Below are 26740 nucleotides of genomic sequence, written 5' to 3' on the forward strand. Positions count from 1 at the left end.
CACGGGCAGGGGCACCTTGCGCTAGAACAGGCTGCTCAAGGCCTTACAGAACCTGGCTGTGAACACTGCCAGCGATGGAGCAGCCACGGCCTCCCTGGGCAGCCTGCGCCGGTGTCTCAGCACCCTCTCTCTCCACCATGCTGCAGCTGGATTTTACCGCTGCCTTAAGAAACAGCCCGGGGTAGCAGCAACTCCTGCAGGCCCCCGAACGGGGCTTTCAGTCCCCGCGGGGCTCTGAGGCCAAACTGCGGCGATCCTGCGCTTCGGCAGCGGGCCCCGCCCGCTGCAGGCCCCGCGCCTGGCCGTTCCCCGGGGCAGGCCCGGCCCGGGCAGGACGGCCCCGGCGGGCCGGGCAGGACGGCCCCGGCGGGCCGGGCAGGACGGCCCCGGCGGGCCGGGCAGAACGGCCCCGGCGGGCCGGGCAGGACGGCCCCGGCGGGCCGGCGTCCCCCACCCGACAGCGCGGCCGTGCCGGGGCCGCGCGGGGCCGCAGGCCGGCCACCGTCACCGCGGGCCGGCCATCACGGCGGGCCGGGCCGCTTGTTCCCTCCGCGCCGCCGTACGCGGCCGCTCCCGCCCCTCACGGCCCGGCCCGGCCCGGCCCGGCCCGGCCCGCCGGGGCCGCCGCCCGCCCAAGGAGCCGCTGGGCCGGCCCGGGGAGGCGGAGGGAGCCGCGGGGGCTCCATGCGGGGCGGCGGGGCCCCAGCCCGGGCCTGCCCAGGCCGCTGGCTCCTCCCTTGGGGAAGGAGGGTGCGCCGGGGCCGCCCCCGCGGTGTGACGGGGAGCGCAGCCCGAGCGGCCGCGGGCGCCGGGCCTGAGCCGGCGGGTGTCGGCACCACCTCCGGGGCCCGGCCCGGCCCGCCCGCCCGTCGGCGGCCACAATGTTCTCCCTCAAGCAGCCCAAACCCACCTTCAAGTCGTACCTTCTGCCTCAGGTAACCGCCTTTTACTGCCATTACCGACCTGCCCTCCCTGCCCTGCCTGCCCCGGGCCGTCCCTGTCCCTGGCCCGGGTGCCGCCCCGGGGCTGTGCCCGCTGGCCCCGGGGCTGTGCCCGCTGGCCCCGGGGCTGTGTCCGCTGGCGGCGAACAGCACCTGGTGCCCGCCGGCCCGAGGGTGGCGAACAGCACCTGTGGAGGGGCTGCCGGGCCCCCGAGCCCTCCGTGCCCCGCGAAACAAAAGCTGCGCAGCCGGTTCGGGGTGCAGCCCCTCGGCCTCCGGGGCTCCGCGTCGCGCACGGACAGAGTCCGCTCTGTGCTCGGGGAGCAGGACTTCTATCAAAATGAAGTCTTGTGTTCATTAAAATCTCCCCGTGCGAGATTATTTTGGAAAGTTGTGAGTTACGCTTCAGGTGTTTGGGCTCGCTTTGCTCGCGGCGCTGGGCGGGATGAGGAGAAAGCAGCGGGCGCTACTCTGCTGTGCAGATAATTCAACTCTCACTTGTAGCCATCGTTTCACGTGTCTGATGGCATAAATAAGAAAGCCAAGTATATCTATCAATTATATACAGCGCATATAGTACTGAGTGTGTTGAGAACCACCAGGATTTTTTTGTGTCATCTGGATGTGCACTTGACAGAAAGTGATATTTATTTACTTTAGACAAGACAGGACCCCTTCAGGCAACATGTTTGACGTGTTGACTGATTTTTGTTTTTCACAATTTCTTAGTAAAAGTGAGATGTCGATGTAAGCAGTTCTGGATATTCCTAGTCCTGGGAAGTGGTTATATTGCTATGATTGTAGGAACCATGGGTTATTTCACCAAAGGTTCTGGTCTTTTTATAGAAGATTTTTATTTTTAAGGTTTGAAACTGAAGTGCAAGTAGGCATATGTGTGTTCTAGGCCTTGAAATCTTTCCTATGTTGAAAAGCTGTGCATGTTAGAAGTTAGTAGAGAAGGGTTTTTTGGGTGTCTATATCTGTAAAACTTGCTGAAGATCTTGAGCTATTACGAAATGTCAAGCCAAATTGGGTTTTGTTCATCCTGTGTCTTGTGATAGTTTGGGTTACCCAGTTTGTCGAACATGAATATTTTGAAAATTTTATTATTCTTTTGATACTAATCTAAATGCCCTCAAAATTGTTTAAAACTCTTGCTATGATTGGATTCTAGCTCCTTAAAATGAACTTTTTAAGTTAAAACAACTTTCTCTTCTGTACAAGCAGATCAGGCTTGCGTCTGGCAGTAAAGTTCTGAGCCTTTAGTAAAATGATCTTTTTTTTTTCTTCAGGCTGACGACAATATAGCGTCAGAACCCAGGATTAAAAAACTGGAACCAGTACTTTTACCAGGTAGGCGTGAATCAGGAATTTGACAAATACCACTGTTGGTCTTGGTTTTGGTATGTGTTAATCTTAGCATTGCTCAAGGAGGGAGTATTGCTTTTGAGTAGGAAAAGGTAATATTTGTGTCTGTACAAACTTATTCTAACCCACCTGAAACACTAAATAAATACATAGGCAATTTTGCCTGTGTGATGCTTTACTACTTACAGAATAGTGTCTTGGTTTTATTGTGAGTATTGGAAATTAAACCACTGTTAAGTGTTTTTACATTCTTGACACCCTTTGGAAGGCTACTGGTAATTACACTTTCATCAGATAGTGAGATATTGTGTGCAGAGCCCAGTAGCAAAGCTTGTGTCGGAGGCTTCCTTTATTTTAAAGGAAAATAGTCACAGAATTTGCAGTATGCAGGTATGATTGACTTCTGTATTGGAAAACTTCTAATGCCATTTTTATTCATTTACTCTTATTGATTATGGTGCTGTTAGGTAAGTTTGGAATAAGTGTTTTCAGACCTCTACAGAATAACCTTTTTGGGGTGTGGATGAAATAAAGAGATTCTTTTATTACTGTTCATCATTGCATATTTATAAATATAGGGTATTAACTACATCGATATTTTAAATAAGAAATAATCTCTGGTAAATGTCAGTTTGATCAATGAGGGTTTCTAAAAGCCTTTTTTCAGATGTGGAAGGAACAATCTACTGTTCTCAAGATTACTTTCATTTCAAACTACATCACAGTAATGAATTTGGCTTGCAGTTTCTAAGGATAATTTGGAGCTTAAAACAATGCCATACTACAGCTTTTTCGTAGCATTCAGAATGTATATTAAAAATATGAATTTACACACACACTGATATAGGTATAAACAACCCTTAAAAATTATTTCTGTCACTGCTTTACATGAGCCTGTTGCTAATTAAGCAGTACTAATTGATATGTGATATGGTCGTGAGGTATCTAAGAGGCTGAAATACTGTGGAAGAGGTTCAACTGAAAATGTAAATAACAACTGCCTGACATTCTTCATGAAACAAAAGAATGCGGAGTTTACTTGAGGCATAAATATCTTAAAATACATTGCTGAGGTTGCTTGATATTTGAAATAGTTATATTTTTGTGCTTGCAAAACTTCTGCTTACCACTTGGCATCTCACTGATCATGTTGCAGTTGATATTCATCCAAGGCCTTTGACTCACAAGGAAGTGACTGCATGTTCTTCTCTGAGGCATTCCACAGCAAATGCAAGGCAGTACGAGAGTGCTTTGCTCAAAATGTAGCACATCTTGCCTTTGCTGTGGGACCTGGCCATGAGCAGTTAGAAAAAGTCATTTCTGTGCTGCCACTTCTTGCATTGTGGCTCATTGTCTATCGTGAAACTCCCAAATACTCCTAAAATGGTGCTGACTGGGTTTGTTTTTCTCAACTGGCTTGTATTTATTCCCTCTTTGCATTATTTTCCTTGTCTGCACTCTCTTTGAAGTCAGCATTTCATGACGTTGGGGACATTTGTATTAAGTTGCCCCAGGTTAAGTAGAAGCCACAGTATGATGTACCACAGACTTAAAATTTCTACCTCCATATCATTCTAAGGTATTACTTTGAATTATTCCACAATAAAATTCACTGCTCTGTATAGCCACAGAGCAGCTCTGACAAAATCTGTTCACGACTCTGTGTGAGAGTTGGGAGGGTGTTAGAAGTGACTTATTTAAAATTACTTAAATGCAACTCTTCCTGTTTGAAGTTAAGCACCAGCCTAAACACATTTTTTTTGTTTCTGTCATCAACCGTGCTGTAGAAAAGTACAAAAACAAGTACACATTGTACTGTTGGATAGACTGGCTTTTGGATTTGTCATAACCCAAGTTACTGGCCAAATTCCAGCTCATTTAATTATATTAAGGCTGACTTGCACTTCCTTGTAAATACAGTTTCAGTATGGCATTCCTAATATCCTCTCCTTAGCAGTTGTGTGAAATGCTTTTGCTCTCAGGAACGGAGATCAACCTGAGCAGCTTAACATTCGTTTGTTATGCTTTTTTAAGCAGTGGAGTTTTTAAGGAGTTTTTTTGGAATTAAGTTACATTACCACAAGCGAGTACTGGCTTTAGTAATCTCCAAAACCTGCAAATGGTTGTATTAAGCTTTTTATTCCTAAAACGTAGTGACTCTGACGGGGTGGCTTGCTTACTAATTCCAAAGGAGCTAAATACCCTGCTGTCTAACTTGTATTTCTGTGCAGTGGAGGTTAGGACAAGGAGTTACAGTCCAGGAAATAATACATCTGGTTAGAGAATGAAGTGGTTTTTACAAAAAAAAACAACAAAAAAAAAATCATTGGAATCAACTTTCAACCTGTAGTTTGTTTTAAAAGTTTTCTCTCGAGTCCGGAGCCCACATCTCATCAGAATTTGGAGCAAAAGCCTGTATTCTCTTCGAACTGGATGTGCTGAGGAGGGTGTTTATGGGGAAAAGGAACAAGTATCACTTATAAACAAGTGAAAACCTTGGTTGTAAGGAGCAATACTGATACTGCAGTAGGGAAAAGCAAGTAATTTTCTAGAATTTGGTATAATTGCATTGCAAAACACATGATATAGGTTTGAGGTGGCGTTATAAAAATGTTTGTTTTTCTTTCTGTAGCTCTGTTTTCCTAGAACGTTAGCTCTGTGAGTGAGAGTTTCTGCAGACTTAGTTAAGAGTTGGCCTCTGTAACAGTTTCACTTTTCCCCCATTGTTTGTGTGCATTGCTGGTTTTATAAGCATGTCAAAGAGGAAAATTACAGAAATAGCAGGTAGTCTACCAGTGAGTCTGTTAAAGTGCCTTTCCTGGCTGGTAGGAACATAGTCTGTGTACCTTAAGGGAGTGCAGAGCTCAAGTTGTTAAACCTGAGGGCGTGTTTTGTTCTGGTGATCAGCTGTAGCCAATTTCCACAACTGTGTCTGTAGCCTTTTCAAGTCATCAACTTGAACATTCAAAAACCTGTCCAGCAGAAGCGGACTGTGGCAGCAGAGTCACAGTCTCCACGATGTGAATGGCAAAGAAGTGTGGAAAAGTGCAATACAGGGATGGACAATGGACCAGTCCAGCGTCTGTACTGGAACCAGTGCCACACTGTGGTTTAGGCAAGACCAGGCATTGAGATCGTCCCTGTTGCTCACACAGGCCATTCTGCAGCAGATTATGTAACCAGTGTGGGCAAAGGATTGCTCCTCCCGAGTCCTAATGTCCTCTTGAATTAGTTAAATTGTTGCTCAGTATGCTAATTTGCCAGTGGATTAAGATAGTAGCTGTTACCTGTAAGTTTTTGCAAAAAGGCTACAAAGTGAGGAGTCCCGGGATACAGAAACAGTGCTCCTACCATGGTCAATTCCTCTTGCTGGATTTGTCTTACCTGAATGTATGCAGCTGCTTTCTGCAGCCGTGTAAACGTTTATCACCCACAGCTTCACATGGTAACATGTTCATCAGTTTAATTATATGCTGTTACAGCTCCTTTTGTTTTTTTCTGAAATGACCATCACCCAGTTCCTTTGGATAAACCCTAGTTCTTGTAGGACACAGCAAACAGCAAGCCACATTCCTCCATTTCATGGAAGTTGTGATTTTTAGACGAGTGTTATTTGTCTACTTCGGTTTTTTCCCCCTTTAGCTTAATTGTCTTAGTTGGTACTAAAAATGAAGTTTCCCATATCTGTAATCATATTTTGATTAATTCTGAACATTTTTTGGTTGTGCTGAGTTCCTGGTTTTTGCTGAGGTGGAATTATGTAGCATATTCAAGATTTTTGCCATTGGATATATTCGGCTTTTATTTAATAATGCTGATTGACTTTGCCACGTGCTTTTTTGATTTTTGTTTGGCTTTTTAATAAATATATACGTGCCTTTAGAAAGGCAAGTGACTGTAGAAATTAGATTTTGGGAGGTTTTTAAGACTGTATCATGGAAAGATTTAATCTTTTAGAAGAGACTGTTTCTCTCACAAGTTATCTCCCAGCTTTTTGGTTTTTTTTCTGCTTTCTGCAATTCCTTATTACATTGAGTCATGTGTTCCAGAGCAGCTGCAACACATCATGTGATAGGAGAGGGAAATCCACTGTTCACTGAGGCACCCTTGTGCATTAGTGCCCCAGGTACGTTCTTTCCTCCCAGCTTTGCACCCCTGCGCCTCTCCCTTGGCACGTCGGTGTGTGGTGTCGCCGGGCTGGCAGTGAGTGCTCGGGGCCGGGGCAGGGCGGGACTGAGCGCGCCGGGCCCGGCGTGACGAGGTTAATGAGTAACCCCGGGATCTGTCGGCTCTGCCCTGCTTGGCTGTTAGCAATCGTTTTGCCTTAATGCCTCCAAGGTAAACTGGGGTTGTTTAGTTGGTACAAGTGCTGTGCTGTCACTGTCGGTGCCTTTTCCCGTGGATGTTTGTGGAATGAGGTATTGATATTGGTCTGTTAAGCGTGTGCGTGTGTTGCTGGTGAGTAGCGACAGCCTCCCAGTGCTCAGAGCACCTGAACAGAACTTGCCTGAGGGCAGCTCCTCACTGTTCCAAAGCACTCCGAGCTGTTGATTCTCATTTCCAGAGTTGCGGAGTGCTCGCCAAGGCTCGCTCCCTCCTTGTGCAGCTGAGTAAGACATCATATTGCAGGGTTAGGGGATTTTTCCCTGCATCAAGTTCTTTATTTGAAATTGAAATGTTACTGTGAAAATTCATTTCTTTGTTTTTAAAATTAATATGTGATATTAAAAAGGAAGCAAAAAAGCTTTGTAGCTGCAACTTTTTTTTTCAGGAATCAGTGTCATACAAGAGCATGAATTTATTTTCATCGTTTAAGAATGGCCAGATGAGAAGATCAGATTGGCAGTTTGGAAAATAATGCAATTCCCTAAAGCTTTTTTAAAGTAGAGATTTCAATTTTTTTGTTGTTGTCTATCCAAAGATTGCCAGAAGTTTTATATAAGTTATGAGAGTTTAGAATTCTGGATTTGAAATCTGAAACAACAGGTTTCTGCAAACTAGCTTTTCAGAATGCAAGAAGTTTTAAAATGAACCAAACACTTGACTTAGATTTAGAACAAGATGTCACTTACAGTAAGTATATACTTAGTACTCTTTTCAGTCACAGCTTTTTTGTTTGTTTGGCTCAAAATAAATTTTCAGGCGTGGTTTGGGTTCAGTTAACTGCTTGTTCTGTGTTTGGGTTTGAGTTTTTTAAGGATTGGCAGGACGTAAGTACAGCCAAGGCGGTCTGCATGCAGAATCTAAGTACCAGATACAATCTTAGAAGTAGATTTTACTGGATGGAGTAATTTTGTCTTGCCTTTGTTATAAAAGGCATTTCTTAAAGCTTCTGACTAGCAATGTATTTTAGTATTTGTAAACATCTGCAAAAATCATTTCCTATATGCATCAGATTAGCCATCAGCCGATATGGGAATAATTCCTTGAAGCTAGAAGGATGACCCTGTTTTAAAATTAAGTATTTTAATGTTTTTACATGTGCATTTTGCAAAGAAGTTACAAAGTAATTGCTTTCTGCCTACTCTGCCCCACGTGTGTTTAAGGTCACAAGCCATTAAAATCCAGTAGATTCTGAATTGTCATCTCTCCAAGCTACTGGGGGTTTTGTCTCTTAGCAATTATGTTTTCTCCCAACGAAGCAAGTCTTCGGTGAACTGATTCCAAACTAATTTCTAAACAAATGTTTCTGTATTAATTTATTTGGTAAGCCAAACCTGTATAATTTAACAGAGACTCAGGAGTACATTAGAAGTTCAGCATCTGTAACTTGTATTGGTAACATAGTTATAGAATAACAAGCTGAAAACCTCAGTCTTCTCAAATTGTTACTGATTATATTGTTTAGGCAAAGTCAGGGTTTGGGAATCTGTAGTTTATGTAGCCAGACTTAAAAATATGCAAACACCAAACACAGTCCCTCCTCACTGGCTTGTCTGTTGTTCACATCACAGAACTCTGACCAAGTCATTGCTAAAACTCTTTATTGGAGGCGTTCTGGTGATAAGAATTTATTTTAATTTGGCCCAGCTATACATACAGATGCCAACAGAAGCTGTTTATTGTTCTATTTTTCTCACACGCAAGTGCATTCTTATAAACTGCTTCATGTTCTTTGTGCAGCCAAAGAACAAGGCCAGATCAGAGCTAAGTCAAGTGAAATTTGAACTGACAAAAAAGGAATAAAAAATCCATTTTCAACTGGATCACTTCTCTGATGTGACTAACAAAGTCTGTCATAAATGTCTGTGCCAGCACAAGGCTTGAGGTGGAAGTGAATGTTGAATATGGAACTGTTTCTATTTTAGCAGTAATACAAGTTCCTGGATTAAAGCAACTCTATAAGCAGTTTTTTAATTTGCTGCAATACTTTGTTCTCGGTCTATTTGATAATGGGAGCTTTGCTCCTGATGGATGTTCCGTTCTTGCCATCTGAACTCCTGGTTTTTGTTGCCTCCTCTACAATCTTGTGTCCTTCATTGCAGTTCTGAGATGTGGGGAAAGCTTTTGTGGAGCATCCCATCCTAGTTCAGAAAAGCAATTATATTCTCAGGTTTGTTTGGGGCTTTTTGTTTGTTTTTTTTGGTGTTTGTTTGTTTTTGTGGGGTTTTGTTTGTTTATGTTTTGGTTTTTTGGTTTTTCCCCCAATGTTCATAAAGATTTGCCATTACTGGGCAAATACTGATTTGAGTCTTGTTATTTTGCAAGGGAAGCACAGAGATGCTCTTTGAAGACTTACCAGGAAGCCTTTTTTTGCTACTTTTTCCCTTACTGAGCATTAAAAAATTTATCCAAGCTCTTTTCTCTTAGCACACTAAATAAACTAAAATATTAATGTATCATATTTTAATAACCATTTTCTAATAAGTCTGGCAAAGCAAGCTTTTTTGGTACTGTGCATTTATAACCCACCACTCTCCAAGCAGTGGTCAGAGTTGTTTGGTAGAAATCTCAGGTTCTCCTATTAAAAATTAATGCAAATTGTTTTTCATTCCCCAATAATCACAGAACTGAGCTGTTCTTTTAGAACAACCTTGTAAGAGCTCATGAAAATCAGAAAATAGATGAAAGAAAATTATTTCATGAGCTTACAAATACTTTTTTTTCTTAAGTTTGGAAGTGCCTGAGCACACTGAACAGAAGATTCATTTAGAAGTGGATTAGAGACATTTACATCTAAATGCTTGGCGCATACTAATAAACTCATACAGTTTTGGTATTCTCTCCACAAGAGAGCAGATAAAGGCACAAAAATGTTGTAGATTTCAGTTACTTATTAATGAAGTTTTTATTGGAAATTCCTACTTGGGAATTTCCGAGAGTTAATTATTTGCTAAATATTTAACAAGTGAACTCATTATTGTGCATTCTTAATGGTTAAATGGCTACTTGAATTAACCTGAGCTTTTCTACTGTGAACTTCTGTCTTTCACATGAACAAGCTGTTTTTTTGTTGTCTTACTTGGGTATAATCACTATCAGCATTGTAAATGAGAAACAGGAGTTCAGTTTCCTAAGTGCATTCAGGTGCTGGTTTTGTATGAATTTAGGTAGAAATTACATGACTGCATAAAGTACTTAATAACTTCTCTTACGCTTATGTCTGTCTGTCATATCAAACATCCACAGAGCTTCAATGCTCATTAATGAAAGTTTATGCCAACAAATCCTGTCTTGTGCTTCTAGTACAGCATTAGGAAAGTTCCCTCAGTAGCATGTAAGGTACCTGCAAACTCACAGAGCTTGTAGGATTTGCATTATTAATTTATGGAGTATGATCTCAGCCATCCATTGCCTCCAACAAGTACCAGATTTTTATTGTGATAAAAACACACTGCCTGTTTGCATTTAAAGATGTGTACATATGTATGTGCGCCATGCTCCATCTCTCTGTATATGTACTGATCTGTGTATGTGTCTGTATATATAAAATACTGCTCAATTCCTTTAATTGTGCAGCATTGTTGTGTTCAGTCGGTGTTGTTAGAGTTGTTGAAAACTGCCCAGTCTGTATCACCTCCTACATTAGTAAGGTTGTGGTCCTTCATGCTACTCAAATCACCCTTCTTCCCTGAAAAGTTACAAATTACTACCTTTCTAAGATAAACCAAAAAAATGAACCTTGATCCTGTGAGGCAGGGCACCAAAAGTTACAAAAATATTGTGGTGAAAATGGTGTAGCACATCCTTTATTTTAGGAGGTTCGTGATTCGGGATTGTGTTTCCGATTTTTTGTTGCCGCCAAGCCTGCTGCAGGGCGCTGTGGCTGCGGGCTGGGGGAGCACAGCTGTGCTATCCAGGGCTCCCTCCTGCTGATCCCTGTGCTCAGCAGGGTTACTCCTGCCTCTCTCCTGCTCCCACGTGTTCCCAGGCTCTGCTGTCTGCTTCTTATTTTGATTGTAGTGGGTTATGCGTTATGGTGGATTAGATACATACCGTGAATTCTCTTAACATCCAAAATGTGAACCAGTCAGATTGCATGCGCTTTTGGGAGATTTAGCAGGATTTTTCTGAAGTTTAACAGTTTTGAGGCTGTGTGTTAGGTGGAGGGTGTATTGGCTAGATAGGTCCTTCAGTGACTCCTGTTATTTTTGTGATTCGTGTATTCAATGTAGAAATATTTTTATTAAAAGTGATTAGGTTTTCTATGTAAGGGTGGCAACCTGTAATTTCTCTTCTGGTTTCCTGTCAAAGTTTAAACAAACTGCTCTTGTCTCCTGAGATCATTCTTTGACTCTTGGAGTCACATGGAAGTGTTGACTGCTGTTCCGTGTCTGGAACAGCTTGTGACTGTTTACTGGAAAAAAGCAGCAGCTACATTGTAGAAATGTGCAGTGTAGTATCTCTGAATAGCTCTGTTGTTGTCTTGTATAGGAGGAGTCACCTACTCAACTACAAACACAAGAAGGGTTCATTGTGCAAGTCCTGCACTTATTACTCACGTTATTTATCTACTTTCCCAAATTTTCATTTTGAAAGATTTGCTTCTTTTTGTATCTTATATTATTTATATTTGCTCATTATAGATGTCCAAATGAGGGATAAAAGATGGGTCATGTAAAATTCCAAACCTGCATCTCAAAAAAAAAAAAAAATTAATTTCTAGAGGTGTTTGGAAACCACATCTATTAAATTTGCAAACTTTCACATGCTTCAGCTGAAGTTGGTGTGCACACATTCTCTGTCCTGCCACACCTTAATCCTTAGGCACAAAATGGACAGTTGTGTGTTTAGGGCTGTAAACCTGAGAGCAGAAGATAAGCTAGGCCAGAAAATCCACAATGTATTTGTGTTGGATGCAATGAAACTAAACGCAGTTGCACTAAAATAGGATTAGAATTAACATGTTGCAGTGTAGCCATGCAATTATGAGGGATGAAGGAGGGCAGTAAAAAGGACTGGCTTTGGAAAGAGAATGATGTAGAGCAGGCCTGTTTTAAATTGAAGATGTGTGATTGTATTTAAGTTCTTTACTGTTTGGTTGCTTCAAAGTAATGAGGTACTGAAATAGTAATTTTTGATAATTTGATAATAGTAATTTGTTTTGCAAGTGTCTCTTATGTGATAGTAAAAAATGTTACACTTGGTAACAGATAAGTGAATGTTACAAAAAAAGCTATGGAAGTCACATTTCATTTCATGGTGTATTTCGCTCTCCATATTTTTTTATTAGGAATGCAGTGATACACTGGCAATACAGAGAGAGAGAGGAATAAAAATTACTTAGAACTCAGCTTATGAGGAGGTTGTTTTTCTTCATACACTGGAGGTGACTTAGAACTTCACACTGAATAGTTGGAGACTTAATACCAACACTGAGGAGAAATTGCTTCAATAAACGGTTTGGGCTTTTGCGGCTATTTAAGTAAATAGATTATTTGAAGAAATGCTGGGCATTAAGAAGTTTCAGGCCAGACCATGCTAAGTATTGAAACATTTTCATTACTATGTTTAAGAGAAGTAGGGCTTGTCATTCTCGTGTACCCCATTATAAGACATTGTTTTCAGCTGCCGTGGACTTGGATGAACTTTTAACTATTTGTACTGAAGCTGTCAGAATCAGATTTTTTATTTTCATATTCAAAAGCTTATTTAAACACAGTCTAGCACTGTTTGAGGAAAGACTTTGAAGCTCCAGGAGATCTGTTTATAGACATTTTCTCAGTTCCTGCCACTTCTGGCATGGAATATGCATGTATATGATAACACAGGTCAATGAAACTTGTCTCCTCACATCTTCAAACAGTCCCAGAACACAGATCATGATTCTGGCAGCTCAAGGCTACAGACTTAGACAAAGACATTTTTATAGCTGAACAACAGAGCCAAAGGCGGAGATACTGCTGCTGCTCTTAGTGACCTGCAGGCAGATCCCTGATCGTATCAGGGGCAAGAGATCCAGTAGCACCAGTAGGGCAGCTGGGTGGAATAGCTCAGGATGAGGAGCATGTGCAGGGACTGGGCCTAGAGACAGCAAAAGGTGCATTTCTGTCCTGTCTGGGACGCTAAAGGCAGTTCCTTCAAGGTGTGGTTACTTGGCTGCAGTGATAACTACCTGAGAAAAGACCTGAGATAAATGGGGATTTCATTCCAGGCTGTGGTTACACTCCTTGGACATACAGTAACTGATTCCTGCCAGGCCAGCTGCCCCAAGAGCTGCTGTTTCCACGCACAGCATGACTGTGAGATGGCATTTCAGGCAACTGGGACTGAACATGCCAAACCTATTACGAGCAAATTAGGCTTCAGCAATCTTTAGTCCTTAGTTTCTCCTAAGCAAAATCTCAGAGCCAATATGGAATTACACTTTTCTTGGAACACACTCGCACTCCTACGCTATTTATGGTAGACAGCAGCAGCAGGAGGTGGTTGATCTGATGACAGAAGTGAAAGCCCTGTACAGGAATAAAAGGAATTACCAAGTTAGATTACTGAAGGAAGAATTACTGTTTAGTTTCCAGAAATCCTGGCTGTGGAACTGAAAAGTATCATTTTCTTAAATGGTCCTCAGTCTCATTTGCCTATATTTTTTTTATTTTATAGCTTATGCCAGACCAATTAGCATAATTTATTTTTTTTCTTCTTTTGGATCTTCTGTTTTATGAAGGAAGCCCAAGAAAATGTCTCCTTCATCAGACAGTCACAGTTAAAAGTTGGAAATGTGCTTGTATTCTGTTTTTTGAATTCACCTGAAAATGTCTTTATAAATACAAAATTTGATGTGGCCTGATGATTCTGAATTCAAAAACTCTCTGAAGTACTTAACAGTAGCCAGCTAATTTCAGTTTTTAAAATAAATACTAGCTGAAGTACAGGAATGTATGCTTGCTTAAAGGACAGTGTTGTTCAAACCAATAAATTTTTAATAGTGGAGAATTGCAGATCTTGATCTGTGGATCTAAGGGAAGTGGTGTGTGGTTTTGTTGGGTTTGACTGTGGGTTGGATTTCTTCTGGGGTTTCTTTTTGTTTGTGTTTGAGGTTTGTTTTGTTTTTTGTTTTAAGTTGGTTGTTGTTTTTGTTGGTTTTGGGGTTTGTTTTATTTTAACAATGCAGTAGTAGCACAATATTGTCCATTTTGGAATGGTAGTTTTCTCTTTTCCCGAGAGTGGTGTTAGTTAAACTCCATGTTTACTCAGAGGAGGTGGATAACTTGAAACTGGAAAAGAGTTGGGGGTTCCTTGGTACTACAGACTTAGAATTGTTGTACCTACAGAATTTATACAGGCTTCTCCTTTCCCCTCCCTTTCTTCTGTTTTAGGTGAAATTGTGGTGAATGAAGTAAATTTTGTAAGAAAGTGCATTGCAACAGACACAAGCCAGTATGATCTGTGGGGCAAGTTGGTTTGCACTAACTTCAAGATTTCCTTTATCACGGATGACCCGATGCCACTGCAGGTTGGTTATTGCTCACATGGGTGCATTAGGAGTGTGATAAGTGAAATTATTCACACAGTCAGTCTGTCTTATATCTGATATAAATGCATGCCTTCTAAGCAGGCTACAGGATGAGGTTCTGCTGTCCTGTTCTGAATGTGTTGCTGTTCCATCCATTCATATCAGAACAAGAGCAAATTTGTGCAGAAGTACATCCAGCTCCATTCACCTCCCTGTATGGAGGCTGCCCCAGGGAGTGGTTTTACACAAGGCAAAGCAGGAATTATACCCAGATATGTTCCTCCTCGCAGGAGCTGTTCAAAAATGTCCCTTGGACTAGACAAGTGTCAGATCAGCAAAACTCTTCATGTGGTGGAATTTTATTTTTGCTACTGATGGAGGGCAAAGCAACCATGAAATGAGTTTTCATTGTAGGTGAAGCAACAGGAAGAGGGGAGAAGAACTCTTCTGCAGAACTCATAGCATTTAAAACCATGATCAGTTTTTGAACAGCACAGCACACAACACTGGAAATCCAAGTAGTGAGCTGCATGTTATTTTCAGTGGAGTTTGCACTTCTATTTGGGGCTTTTAAAGGAAATGTTCCATTAACAAAAGTTATATGAAAGTAGATAGATACTTATTCAATAATGGTTAGGAAGTTTGACCAAAGCTTCTTCCAGAAGTTAATTTTTTGGCACGAAGTAGCTGTCGAAACTTGTCCCTGAAAGTAGAATTGATATTTTTTTTCTTTCTATGCTTATGAAAGTAATAATAGTTGGAGATTTCTTATATTCCATATATATATATGTATATTTTATACTTCAAATTGTATTGAATTTCTAACAGTAATTTTGGATACTAATCTAGTAAATTCAGTGCAAATAGGGAGGTTATTTTGCATATTCCACTGGGGTTTCTAAACTGCTGGGTGTGTAGTTCAGCAGCCTCTAATTACCTGGGAATAGGCAAGGGTGGTACCTGTCAGAAAAGCCTAGGCATGCCTGATTTTTATCATAGTTTCTTCTAAGTTGTGCTGTATATCTGCAAACTGCAGAACTGCAATTAATGGCTGTGAGTTCATGTGTTTCAGAAATTCCATTATAAAAACCTCCTCCTTGGTGAACACGATGTCCCACTCACATGCATTGAGCAGATTGTCACAGGTATGTCAAAAATAGTTAAGTATAATGACAGGCTTTGTTCTTATTCAGGGAAAAACTGTTACCTGCCTGTTAAATTCTGCAGAATTGTTGACACTTGAGGTTTTATGTCATTAATCTTCCCTGATTTGAAGTATTTGGTTTGTTTAAAATTAGGATAAAAGCCTCAGGTGCTGAATAAATCTTGAGGCACCATGCAGGAGACTTAGTTGGGTCTTTATGTTATAGACTTTGTATTTATAACTACCATACTGAATCAACAGGTGCTGTAGGAGAGATGTTATAGCAGTACAGATTTTTCTTAGCAATGTTTTTGCATTGAATCATCTGAATCTCTGCCACTGAAATACACTAGATTACAAAAAGCACATAGCTTATACAGCTAGATGTAGCCAGGATTTCTGACAAGAGAAATTCTGTACTTTTCAATCCTCTCTAATTCTTAGCAAGTTAGTAGCTGGTGATCTCCAAAAATCTGCAAATGGCAATCGACATCTGAATCTGAAGAAGCAAAATACTTCTTGTGGAGAATCAGGTCTTGATTTGTCGGATTCCTTAGGCTAACCTAATTGTTAAGAATGTTTTTCATCTTGTAATTGTAAAATTTCATAAAATTGATGATTTTTCAAATTTAGTTTATGGCATGGGCTGTTAAACACTTGGTTTTCTGTTTGTAGGTAATCTAAAATTATTGGTTATAAGTTTTCAGTGCCCAAAGTTGGCTGTGATCACTGTGAAAAGATCCATTTGTATCTGAGGAAGAACATGATGGAGAAACGCTATTTTATTTTACAACAAAGAAGTGCTATTGACCTGTTACATTGTCTTGCACTGGCCCACATTCGTTGCCTCTTTTCTAAAACACGAGGTTTACCCTAAGTTTAGTGAAACATGAGTTTTGCTAACAGGAATTAGCAGATTTTCTACCTGAATCAAAATGTGCCAATAAATAAAAAAAACTTCCGGTACCAACATTACTGTATCTGTTCGAACATTGAGCAGTCTTGGGTTTCCTTACAGAACACAGTCAAATAACTTTGTCTCTTCTTTGCAGTGAATGAGACCAAGAGGAAGCAGAAGGTCCTTGGTCCCAACCAAAAACTTAAATTTAACCCAACTGAATTAATAATTTATTGCAAAGACTTCCGTATTGTCAGATTTCGTTTTGATGAAGCAGGTCCTGAAAGTGCAAAAAAGGTACTATTATCTTGTTATGAAGTCATTACATGTAACAACAGCTGTGCTGATAAGAATATTTTGTACTATTATATTTTGATAGAGAAGTGGGCAGAAGAATTGCAAATTATTCACATTACAGGAGAATATCTAGACATTTAGAGTCAAATCTATTAGGGGAAAAATTTTAATGTGATGTACTAATTGTTTAGTATCATATAAGATAAAACACTATTTCTTGTCATATCTCTTGTACTTTTAAAAGCTACTAGTTTATTAAATAAGTATTTTTAAGGACTGGAATCTGAATATTGCATTGCAGATGTACAACAGATGTTTGCATTTTTATGGAAAATGTTTCAATCTTTGATACATTTTCTGCAAGTCCTAAGCTTAATTTACCCAGAGGTTGAGTGTCCTGCCTTAGGGATATCCTTAACGGTGTCACAAAGCACAGCTCTTGGAATCACCGTTTTGTCCACTTTACATGAACCCGGGCACTTTCTCAACATTTTGCTAGAGAAATGTACGCCTTGTACCCCTCCTGACAGGAGGAAGTCCTGGGGTCTGTACATTCCAGGAGATTTCCTTCCCTGCCCGTTGTGCGGTTGTCGCCCTTTCGTCAGGAATGACCCACTTTGCTCGCAGAGCTTAACAATTCCCCTTCTCAGTGGGATCAGGGTTGAGTTTAGCCCTGTAAGTCCCAAGGACCATCTGCCCAGGCATAAGTCTGTGTGCAGTTACTGACCGGGAGCTGCTGAACCGGCTGAGCCCCTTTACCCTCCCAGAGATGTGCGGGCAGGAGCCCATCGTGAGCCACCCTGCTCTGGCCTTGCCCCTGTTCTGGCTGCCTCCCTGTCTCTGCTGGTTGGAACCTTTCACGTTTGGCAATCTTTCAGCAATCATTCCCTTGCACAGCTTCTCCGAAATCCCCCTGGAGCAGCCGTCTCCTGCAATATCTTTACAGCAACTGTTTCTAATTGGCTGTCACAGCAGAGCAGAGTGATTAGCCTGGAGGAGGAGAGAATAAACTCAGCATCTCATTAACATTCTTTGTGCTGCATTTTCTTATGCAAGAGCAAACAGTGAAACCCTTTTATGAAGGCCTTTACATTAGGCGTTTATAATTACATGGTCTTAGATGGTTTCTTCTGACAGGAAGAGCAGCTAGGTCTAGAGAACCGGAGCCTGTGTGGTTATAGAGCTTGTGCTGGTGGTGACCAGAAGTGTAACAGTTGCCAAGTTCAAATACCAGAATTAGTGGAGAGGAAGAAAACTTGTGCAGATATCAGCTGTGTGGTTACTGTTGCAGTTTCCGTGCATCAGGTAGGTTACTGCAGCTTTGTGTGGGTGTAGCACAGAAGCATTTTTACTGAAGGGAGATCAGGTTCAGCTAATCTAATGTTTCCATAATAACATTATTCTGTTAGCATTAAAATAACTTTTCCTGTATCAGGATTTTGCTTAAATGATTTTGAGATGCCGGTGAACACATCTAGAGTGGTCTTATGCAGCGTATTGAATGAAGTTGTTTTGTTCTCTCTGACATTTAGATGGCATGCTGGCACCACAGTATGGAAAGATTTTTATCGAGTTTCTGTTCCTGCCCCTCAGGTAGTACCTATTAGCAAGGTTGTCCTGATGTTTAAAAACAGAAGACAGTTATCAGGCCTCCTTGAAGTTCTGAGGCACCTCTTTAATCTATATTTGCATCCAGCTGTTTGTACAAAAAAATTTTGGTAGCTGTCTACTTGGAAATAACTGTGTGTGCATAACTTCTGCAGGGAAGACCAAGACTTAAAGTATAACTGAGCTCTGATGCGAGGGGAAGCCTGCTCTTGGGCTGAGGGTGCATTGCTGTCTGACTGGCAGGATGTTGTAGGAGAGGACTGGTCATGGAATTGCGGTTCTGGATGGAGGGGCCTGTGGACATCATCACATGGTCCACCTTTCTCTTCAGACTTGCCAAGATTAGATCAGGCTGTAATTAAATGTCATCTTAGTAATACACAAGAGTAGCACTCTATAAATAAAGCCTTGGCAGGTCAAAACAAAATATCTACCTACTAAAATATGCATTTCAAAATACAGGAGTATAAATGTCTCTACTTGCTGCCAGATGATCACAAATGTTCTGTTTAGAGCAATAGTTATATAAAAACAATACCCATGGCAATTAATATTTCAAAATGAGCTTTAAATATATGGAATAGTTAGAAGGACAACAGATGCTAATTTATGCAGTTAAGTAACTTGTTTCAAGCATAGTTCCTTGCACGTATTGGAAATACTCAGCAGCATCCAGTGACATAAATTGGTGTTGGCAAAGAGAGTGTAATCTGTTCCTAAGGAAGTGTCTCTATTTGCTGAACAGGGCATAAGGGAGAATAACTAATTAAGCTGCCTTACTAGAATAGAGATTACTCCGAGTCTCTCTTTGAGGATCTCGGAAAGATCCTCTTTCCAAGGATCTCTCTGGATGCTGTGAAAAGAAGGATCCAAGTTTGAAAGCAGGCTTCTGACATGGACAATCTGACAGACTTGACCACACGTAGACACATGCGTAATGTTGGCAGGACTTTCAGAGGTGTTTTTCTTTGCCTTTAAGCAGAAACACTGTGAGAAGACGTTCATTTATTTTCAGGTAAATTATTATGGGGAAGCTTAAAAATCAGTTCTGTTAGAAAAATACCCTCAGTACTTGTTGCAGCCAATATATGCTAATAAAATACTGTCTCATCGTTAGTCAGCCAGGTAAATATTTTCTTCCTCATTTTTATTAGTGGATGTTTGGGAAACAAGCGTTAAGGAAAAATAGAAGGAATGGAATTTTGCACTCACCACTGTTTAGCAGTTTCGTTTTGTTTTGTCTCTGAAATAAAACGATAGAGTCTCCAAAGGAAGGAAAGCCAGATGGGTGTGGGAGGAAGTGGAGGATGGGGAAGCAAGGGTAAGCAAGTTGGGGAAGTCTTAAGTTAGGCGGTGCAAAAAAAGAAGCATTTCACATTCCTTAGAGGAAAGGAATTATTTTGTTCCAAAAATGACAGCAAACAGTCAAACTGAAAACTCCTGCTATTTTTTAGGCACTGCAGTATTTGACATTAGACTGAGAAAATAAAATGTTTGAAAAGGCTGTAGATCTGTTAGGTGATGGCCAGTGTGTTGCCTCACCCTGCACGTGGATCTTGGCAGTGCCCCAGAATGGCACCACCCTGTGCCTCCATGAGTGTATCTCCATTCTCTCATCCCTTTCTCGGCTGCAACTCCTGCAGTTCTTTTCCTTCAGGAAGCTTTTTTGAATGAGTATGAGAGCCATTTCAGAATCACATGCTCAATCAAAACAGAAGGAAAGTTTTTTGTCTCAAGTCTTGTTTCCTGTGCAATCAAAAGTAACCTTTCCTACGTCATAACACTTGGGTTGGAGGGGCACATTTTTTTTCCCCTAATTGTTATGAACAATAATACGAAAATCTGAAGAGGTTTGGGCAAACGGTCCTGACCCTTTCTGATGTGTTCCTCCTGCCTCCTCAACTCTATTATCTTGGTCTAATTGTTTATACAGATCACAAAATTGGTACTGTTTCAAGGCACTGGGAATGCATAAAATACTGTCTTGGAAGGGGATGAAGAAAACTTTTTTCAGAAGTAAACTTACAGAATCGCAGAATCAGAATGGTTTGGGTTGGAAGGGCCCTTAAAGCTCATCTCATTCCACTCCCCTGCCCATGGCAGGGACACCTTCCACTACACCAGGTTTTTCAAAGCCCTGTCCTGGTCTTGAACACTTCAGGGATGGCACAGCCACAACTTCCCTGGGCAAAGGTAAAAGGTATTTTAAAATAATGTGGATGAATTTTAAAAATTCCCTTAATGCTGGATACTTATTTTCCCAATAGGTTTTCCAGCCTAGGAAAATGAACAGAAACTGTTTGTGGGACTTGATGTAGTCCTGCTTGTGTGACTTTCTACCACAGGTGTCTGCTTGGGATAGGAATTGCAGTAGCAATGGAAAACAGTATTTTTCCAGAGTTCATAAGCCAGGGAGGCTGGCTTAAGGAAGGAGGGAAAATGTAGGGCTGTGCTAAATTAGCACATCTGAAATGTTGCTGTTCACAACTCTTCTGCAAGAGCATTAGTAATACTTTGAAGCTCTTGCCCTTGGTAAAATTCCTGTTGAAGAGGAGGGTGTGCCCTGAAAGTATCATTTATTTTTCTCAGATAGGGGTTGAGCAGGAGACACTGACATAGGGAAATGGCTTTTGTACTATGAAATAACTACAGCCATTGTGTTTACTGCTTTTAATAAATGAACTTTCCAACAAGCAGCCTATTCTCTTGTTGTTTGTCTGAGCCTGAATATCTTCAGCTTTACACAATTGTAAATTGGCAAGAATACCAAACATTTTTGAGTTTGATATGAGAACGCTTCCTGTAAAACATGTTTGTCTTCCAATTTAGAGCGTTCTACTTATGGCCATAATCAGCTGAGATCTGTGGAATGTGCTTGTCTTCTGAATCTGAGACAATAAAGCTATTATAGGGATTTAGTGAGGAATAAACAGAAAATTAGTATGTCTTTAGTACTTGCTCAGTGTATCTATGAGTGGAATTTTTCTAAAATGTAAAAGTAGAAACAGTGGCAGGATAAATCTACCACTTTTTAAAATAAGAGAAATAAAAGTCCTGAACCTGTGGGTGGACTGTTACACCCATGCAATACATGGTGTGAGTTACATCTATTCCGTGGAACACCCAGAGTATTTTCCAGCTCCTGCTTTATTTAAAAGCACAACTGTGGTCTCATATTTTCTGTGGGGAACTAGATCTGGATGGTTACTATCTCCCCCCCACCATTTTATCCCTCTTCACACAGCGCACACGTACTCCGTTTTTCAGATGTGGCAATCAAATGACAGAGATTTCAGCTGCTGCCTATTTAAAAATAGGTTTTACTGTATTTCTGTTGTGTTATTTGGCAGCACAATGGAATTTTTTTTCCTGCAGTTTGTCCTGAAGCCTTGAGAGTAGATTAGCATAGTAAAAGGATTTCTACTTTCACTCCATAAAGGAAGATGAGGAGTAGCTCTGCTAGAATCAGTAACTGTAGTGAAAAGCTACATAGAAAAATGGAAGTCAAAATGTGCATAAACACAGATTTTCATTTTGTTTCATTGTGAATGATAGCCAAAAGTAATCTGTTGGAAGAGGCCAATATGTTATATTGTTGAATAAGTGGCTTCTTCTGCTTTGGTTCATACACTGAAATCACAAGATTTAGTAAAATGTGCATGGCTGCCAGTTATGTCATTAAAAAATTTTATCAGATCCTGGAAATGAGCTCCTGAATGTTCATTAGGAAAGTCCTGCTATACTGTTCTCCAGGGACACTTGTACTGTTTGGGTTTTTGGGAGTTGTCACCCCTGGAATGTTCTGTCCTCTATTTTCCTTTGCAGTTTCATTGTAGAACTGGAAGTGTGGAGAGAACAGTTAAAGAAACCGTTGTTCTAAGACTCGACTGGAATTTTTTGTTGAGTGTTTGTGAAATAACATTTTCAGCTCAAGTTAGCCTACTGTCATTACTGGTTTTGTAAACAATGAGGACTGTCCCCATAAAAGCCAAAGTGTATAAAAATACAGTGAAGGTTCCATAACACCATGTATGGTGCATACAAACAATATCAATACAGCAACTTTCCCCCTTCCAGTATAACTGAGCTCTCGAGCTTTGTTCCCATTGCCCAGTGCTGCCAGCGCCGGTATTCCTTCAGTTCTGTGCTGCAAATCCTTCTGTTATGTCTGTCACAATAAGGACACTTCCCTTCACTAACAGAAAACAATTTCTTGGATGCACGGGATGTTTTTCAAAAATAATATTCAAAACTGCTAAACTCTGAATAAATTTTTTAAGTGTGTTTCTAAATATGAAAAGTCAGGAAAAGGTGAAGGGAAGAAAGAAAATAAAAAGAAAAAAATTGGGTGGTAATAATGTGGACTTGCACTATGTCCCTGGTTTAAAGGTACAATTTAGTAAAATGCAGAAGCAAATACTGAGGGAAGAGGACAAATTAAAAGACTCCATTCATGTCCTGAAATATGAAGAAAAACGGCACCAATGTCTGTGTCATATTTTATTTCTTCCTGAATTTGATTCTTCTAGACATTAGGGGTTTTGTCAAATCTTTTGTATTTAGTAGTAAACATCTACATTCAAAGAGACAGAGACTAGAAATGCTTGATAAAATTTTAAGTCTAGGATCTAATCCTAAATCATGGGCTGCACTCTTAATTTGAATAATCTTAAGGAAAGAACCAGTAAGGTTTTTTTAAAAGGAAGTCACACATGAAAAAGCTCCTGGCCCAACTGACAACTTTGTAGCCGAAATGTCTGTCAAATGCTGCTAAATACTTCTATCAGATTTTAGTTCAGGACATGCCTGAACTGTTAATTGTTCAAAATTGTCCTGGTAAAATTCCATTATGTTGTTTCTGTATTTTTCCCCTCTTCCCCAAGCACTGATTGCTGGCTGCTGTTAGAACAGTGCTGGACTGGACCTTTTAAATTGACACTGCATGCTCTTAGGTTCTTCTGCTGGATTGATAAATACTCTTTTCATTAAAGAAAATATCAAAAGACTGGTTTTTAGCTTTTTCACAGCTCTGCAAATTTGACACTGTTACAATTAAGGGCAATTTTTTTTTTTTCTATATAGATATATAAATAACAGTAATGAATGTCTCTTTCCTAGGTGTGCCTTGCAATAGCTCATTATTCTCAGCCAACGGATCTTCAGCTGCTCTTTGCATTTGAGTATGTTGGGGAAATATATCATAATCCAGGTAAGGATGAAAATACTTGGATTGTGGTTTTTTTCCTGTTTTGTAATATGTATTTTTAGTAAGACTTCTGTCCAGAAGCAGTGGCAAAAAGCATTTAAGGCTTTTCTCCAAGGGTAACAAAATCAGCTTGTTCTGCACCCAACCTCTTATGTTTGTAAGTCATTCATTGGGATAGACATTAATGACCAAAATCCAAAGAAATGTCTTTCCTGTCTGAAACAAAGCCAAACTGTGCCAGCATGAATACTCCTACTCCTCAGTTCACGCTTCCATCCTCCTGTTGTGTGTCTCTGTTGGTACTCTGGGTACCCAGTGAATGTCCCATCAGGCAGGCTTGCTCACCTGCCCTTCTTTTGGGAATAAGTTTCTCTTCTGGTGGTATTGCAGGAGGATTTGTGCAACTTGGGACTCCATACCTCCTTTCCTAGAGGCTTACTAGGCAGTTCTTACCACTCAAAACCTCCACCACCCCTGCTGAGTTGGAGCACGCCCTCTCTGCTCAAGGCCAATCTCCAACTGAACCTTGTCAGTTAGGTAAGCCTGCAAAGATGCCTTTGGAACTTGATTTGTAGCGTAACGCTGTGCGGTCACTGCCGAGTGTTCCCCAGCCGAGACACAGCTGAGAGCCAGCAGGTGTAGGGTGACAAGCCTCCCCTCAGAGCGTGCTGCTGCTGCACAGCTGTGCTACTGACACTGGACTCAGCAGCTGGCACTAGAAACCACTGATCTGCCTGTTACAAAACATGAACCTTGTGGAAATATGAGACCAGGCCTTCTAATTTGCACAACAATGCATGGTTTTCATCCAGGTGCCTCTATGAATGCCCTGTGCATGCACAAGAATAAGTGTGCATGTGGTTATGTTGCACACATAATTACACATGGAATTTCTTACCTCATATAAAGCTTGGGCAGTTATTAAGGTCCATGTATTTTCATGTTATAAAGTACTAGGAAGGAAACCAATTTGCAGATAAAATTGCAATAAAATGTTAGGTTGTCACAGAGTTGCCTTTATCCTTAAAATACCATTTGCTGTATGGAAAAATACCTAGTGGAAGAATTACATAAGGTGGGTAAAAATGTTCCTCTGGAGCAGCAGACCAGAATGGCAAAGGAGAGTTGTTCTGCCATGCTGCAGCTCCTAAGAGAATTTGAAATTCTTTTGGGTTGGGGTGTTCTTGTTGTTGTGAACCCTGGTGTTTGTCCCATAGATCTCTGGCTTTGCTCTTGCAATTCCAGTGCTGTTGAATGACTCTCTATCCCTGCTACTCCCAGTAAAGCAAAAGGTGAACTGCTGTCTTTGTGCTTCCCGAGGAACATAAAAAGCCTGCATTGCTCTGGTGTATGTGTACATTGGTTTTTTCCCAGGCTATATTTGATAGTTACATACATATATATATATATATATATATATAACAGGAAAATTGACTCTTTTTGTAGTTACTGTGTTTCTCTGTTTACCCTCTTTGAAGAACTACTTCAGTCTGATTTTAGTCCTGTTTTCTTCTGAAAATCCCAAGTAGTCAGAGTGCCAGTGCAAGAACAAAGCTGATAGATACAGAAAGCAGAAAGCACACAGGTTATGGGATGTCAGCAGAGCTGTGATGCTGTTCTGCTTCCTTTGGGCAGGCTCTTGCCAAGGCTCAGAGCTTTCATTGGGAGAGGTAACAGGGCTGAGTTTCAGTTTATTCCACTTCCATCTAAGAATGTACTTCAAGTGTCAAGAAACAAAATGTAATTTCTTTTTGACACAGCTGACTGTCCCCTTGGCATCTAAAGAATGACCAGCAAAGGAGATCCTTCTGTATTGTAACAGCCTCTCTAAGCTCCTGGGCCCTAGGACATGACAGGCCATCTTTTTGTGTGGATATAAATCTGTATAGAAACCCCAATATTTTAACGTGGCCTTCCATTTCTTTTATTTGCTGTTAATACAGCAAATTTAAAGTTGCTGAAATTATATAAGTTTTATTTTGCTTTCTTGACGTGGTAGCTATTAATGGGTAGCCTATAAAGGGTTCATGTTTTTAAAACATTGCATACTTTGGCATATTGAAAAACGAAAGCCTGTGACTGGAGGTAACATTTGTTCCTGAGTATTAGTGTGCCTTGGCTTCTACCAAGCAGCACAGCAGGCCAATTTTATGTTGCTTTTCTAATGAAACTGCAGGGAAAAAATACACTGTCATCTTCATGTGTCATCAAGCTGCCATTAAATCACCGCTTTCTTGTAATGCAACAGTAGGTAATATAGGTAATACTAGTCCTGATGCTAATGGCTTATTTTTGTAATTAGGAAGGAGAAAAGATTGATTTTTATTTATTTATTTTAATGGGCATTGATGACTTTCCTTTTCCTAGCAAAGAAGGTGAATGGCATAGACCCAGGAGGTGGTGGCGGTGGCATCGGCAGTGCCAGTGGTCAGCAGACTCCTTTGTTTGAAACTTACTCGGATTGGGATAGAGAAATCAAAAGGACAGGTGCATCCGAGTGGAGAGTGTGCTCAGTCAATGAAGGTTACATGATCTCCACTTGGTAAGTGTCTCTTGGGACACCAGCAGGAGGGAATTGGGCTGGCTTGTCCTCTGTGCCCCCCAGCTGTGCACTGCACCTCTTAATTGTGCTGCTCTCTGGAGAAGCCCTCAGATGGAAGATCCTGCAAGTCTTGTCCCTGAAGGAAATGTCACGTCCCAAAAGGAAATGCCATGTTTTGGCATCTGTTGCTTTGGTGCTTCTGTACTTCCATGTGGGACATGCAGTTTCTCACCAGTGTCCTCGGGGCTGTGCTGGTGCTGTGGCTGAGCCCTCACATGGCGCAGTGGCAGCCACACGCAGGGGCTGCTCTGGGACAGCCTCACTGAGCTGGTGACACAGCACCTGAGGGAAGCACGCAAGAGGGAAGATGGTAAAAAACACAGGGAAAAGTAACCTTTTTTATCATGTTTTTTTTCCACAAGCCTTCCAGAGTATTTCGTGGTTCCATCTTCCTTAGCAGACCAAGACCTGAAGCTGTACTCCTACTCCTTCATTGGGAGGCGAATGCCTGTAAGTGTCCTCTTTGTTCTGGTACTGCTGCTGGTCATCACACAGTACTCAACCTGGGGCTGTGTATGCCAGTTAACAGAGTTCTGTGCACAGCACTGAGGAACAAATTGGTACAGAATAGCCCCAACCTGCACGATTATGCTGTTTCTTGTGGTTTTTTCCCATGTTAGTTATGGTCCTGGAATCACCCTAACGGCAGTGCCCTTGTGAGAATGGCCAACATTAAAGATGTATTGCAGCAGCGAAGAATTGATCAAAGGTAAATGATTGTTGTGTGACTCTTCAATCAGAGGGTTAGGACAACACCAGTGGGGACTGTGTGACACAGCA

At 41.1% G+C, this 26740-nt stretch overlaps 1 protein-coding gene across 5 annotated transcripts in view; it reads left to right on the top strand.

Annotated features, from left to right (window-relative positions):
- Positions 1-656: 656 nt before the first annotated feature.
- MTMR10 (myotubularin related protein 10) overlaps positions 657-26740 on the top strand; it is a 35809-nt gene continuing 9725 nt past the window's right edge. The window contains exons 1-9 of one of the 5 annotated variants that reach the window (XM_066196600.1): positions 657-935; positions 2234-2294; positions 14069-14205; positions 15278-15350; positions 16402-16544; positions 23271-23361; positions 25726-25900; positions 26323-26410; positions 26581-26669. In XM_066196600.1, coding sequence (XP_066052697.1) covers positions 882-935; positions 2234-2294; positions 14069-14205; positions 15278-15350; positions 16402-16544; positions 23271-23361; positions 25726-25900; positions 26323-26410; positions 26581-26669 — 911 coding nt within the window. In that variant the 5' untranslated portion in view covers positions 657-881. Of the gene's footprint in view, positions 936-1264; positions 1335-2233; positions 2295-6304; positions 6436-6487; positions 6513-6570; positions 6648-14068; positions 14206-15277; positions 15351-16401; positions 16545-23270; positions 23362-25725; positions 25901-26322; positions 26411-26580; positions 26670-26740 lie in introns of those variants that run through there. The other 4 variants (XM_066196603.1, XM_066196601.1, XM_066196604.1 and 1 more) reach the window with 4 other exon arrangements.

The sequence above is a fragment of the Chamaea fasciata genome, unplaced genomic scaffold (assembly GCF_029207755.1).
Source record: "Chamaea fasciata isolate MVZ Bird 193981 ecotype frontalis unplaced genomic scaffold, bChaFas1.0.hap1 SCAF_14, whole genome shotgun sequence".
In the NCBI taxonomy this organism is placed as follows: domain Eukaryota; kingdom Metazoa; phylum Chordata; class Aves; order Passeriformes; family Sylviidae; genus Chamaea; species Chamaea fasciata.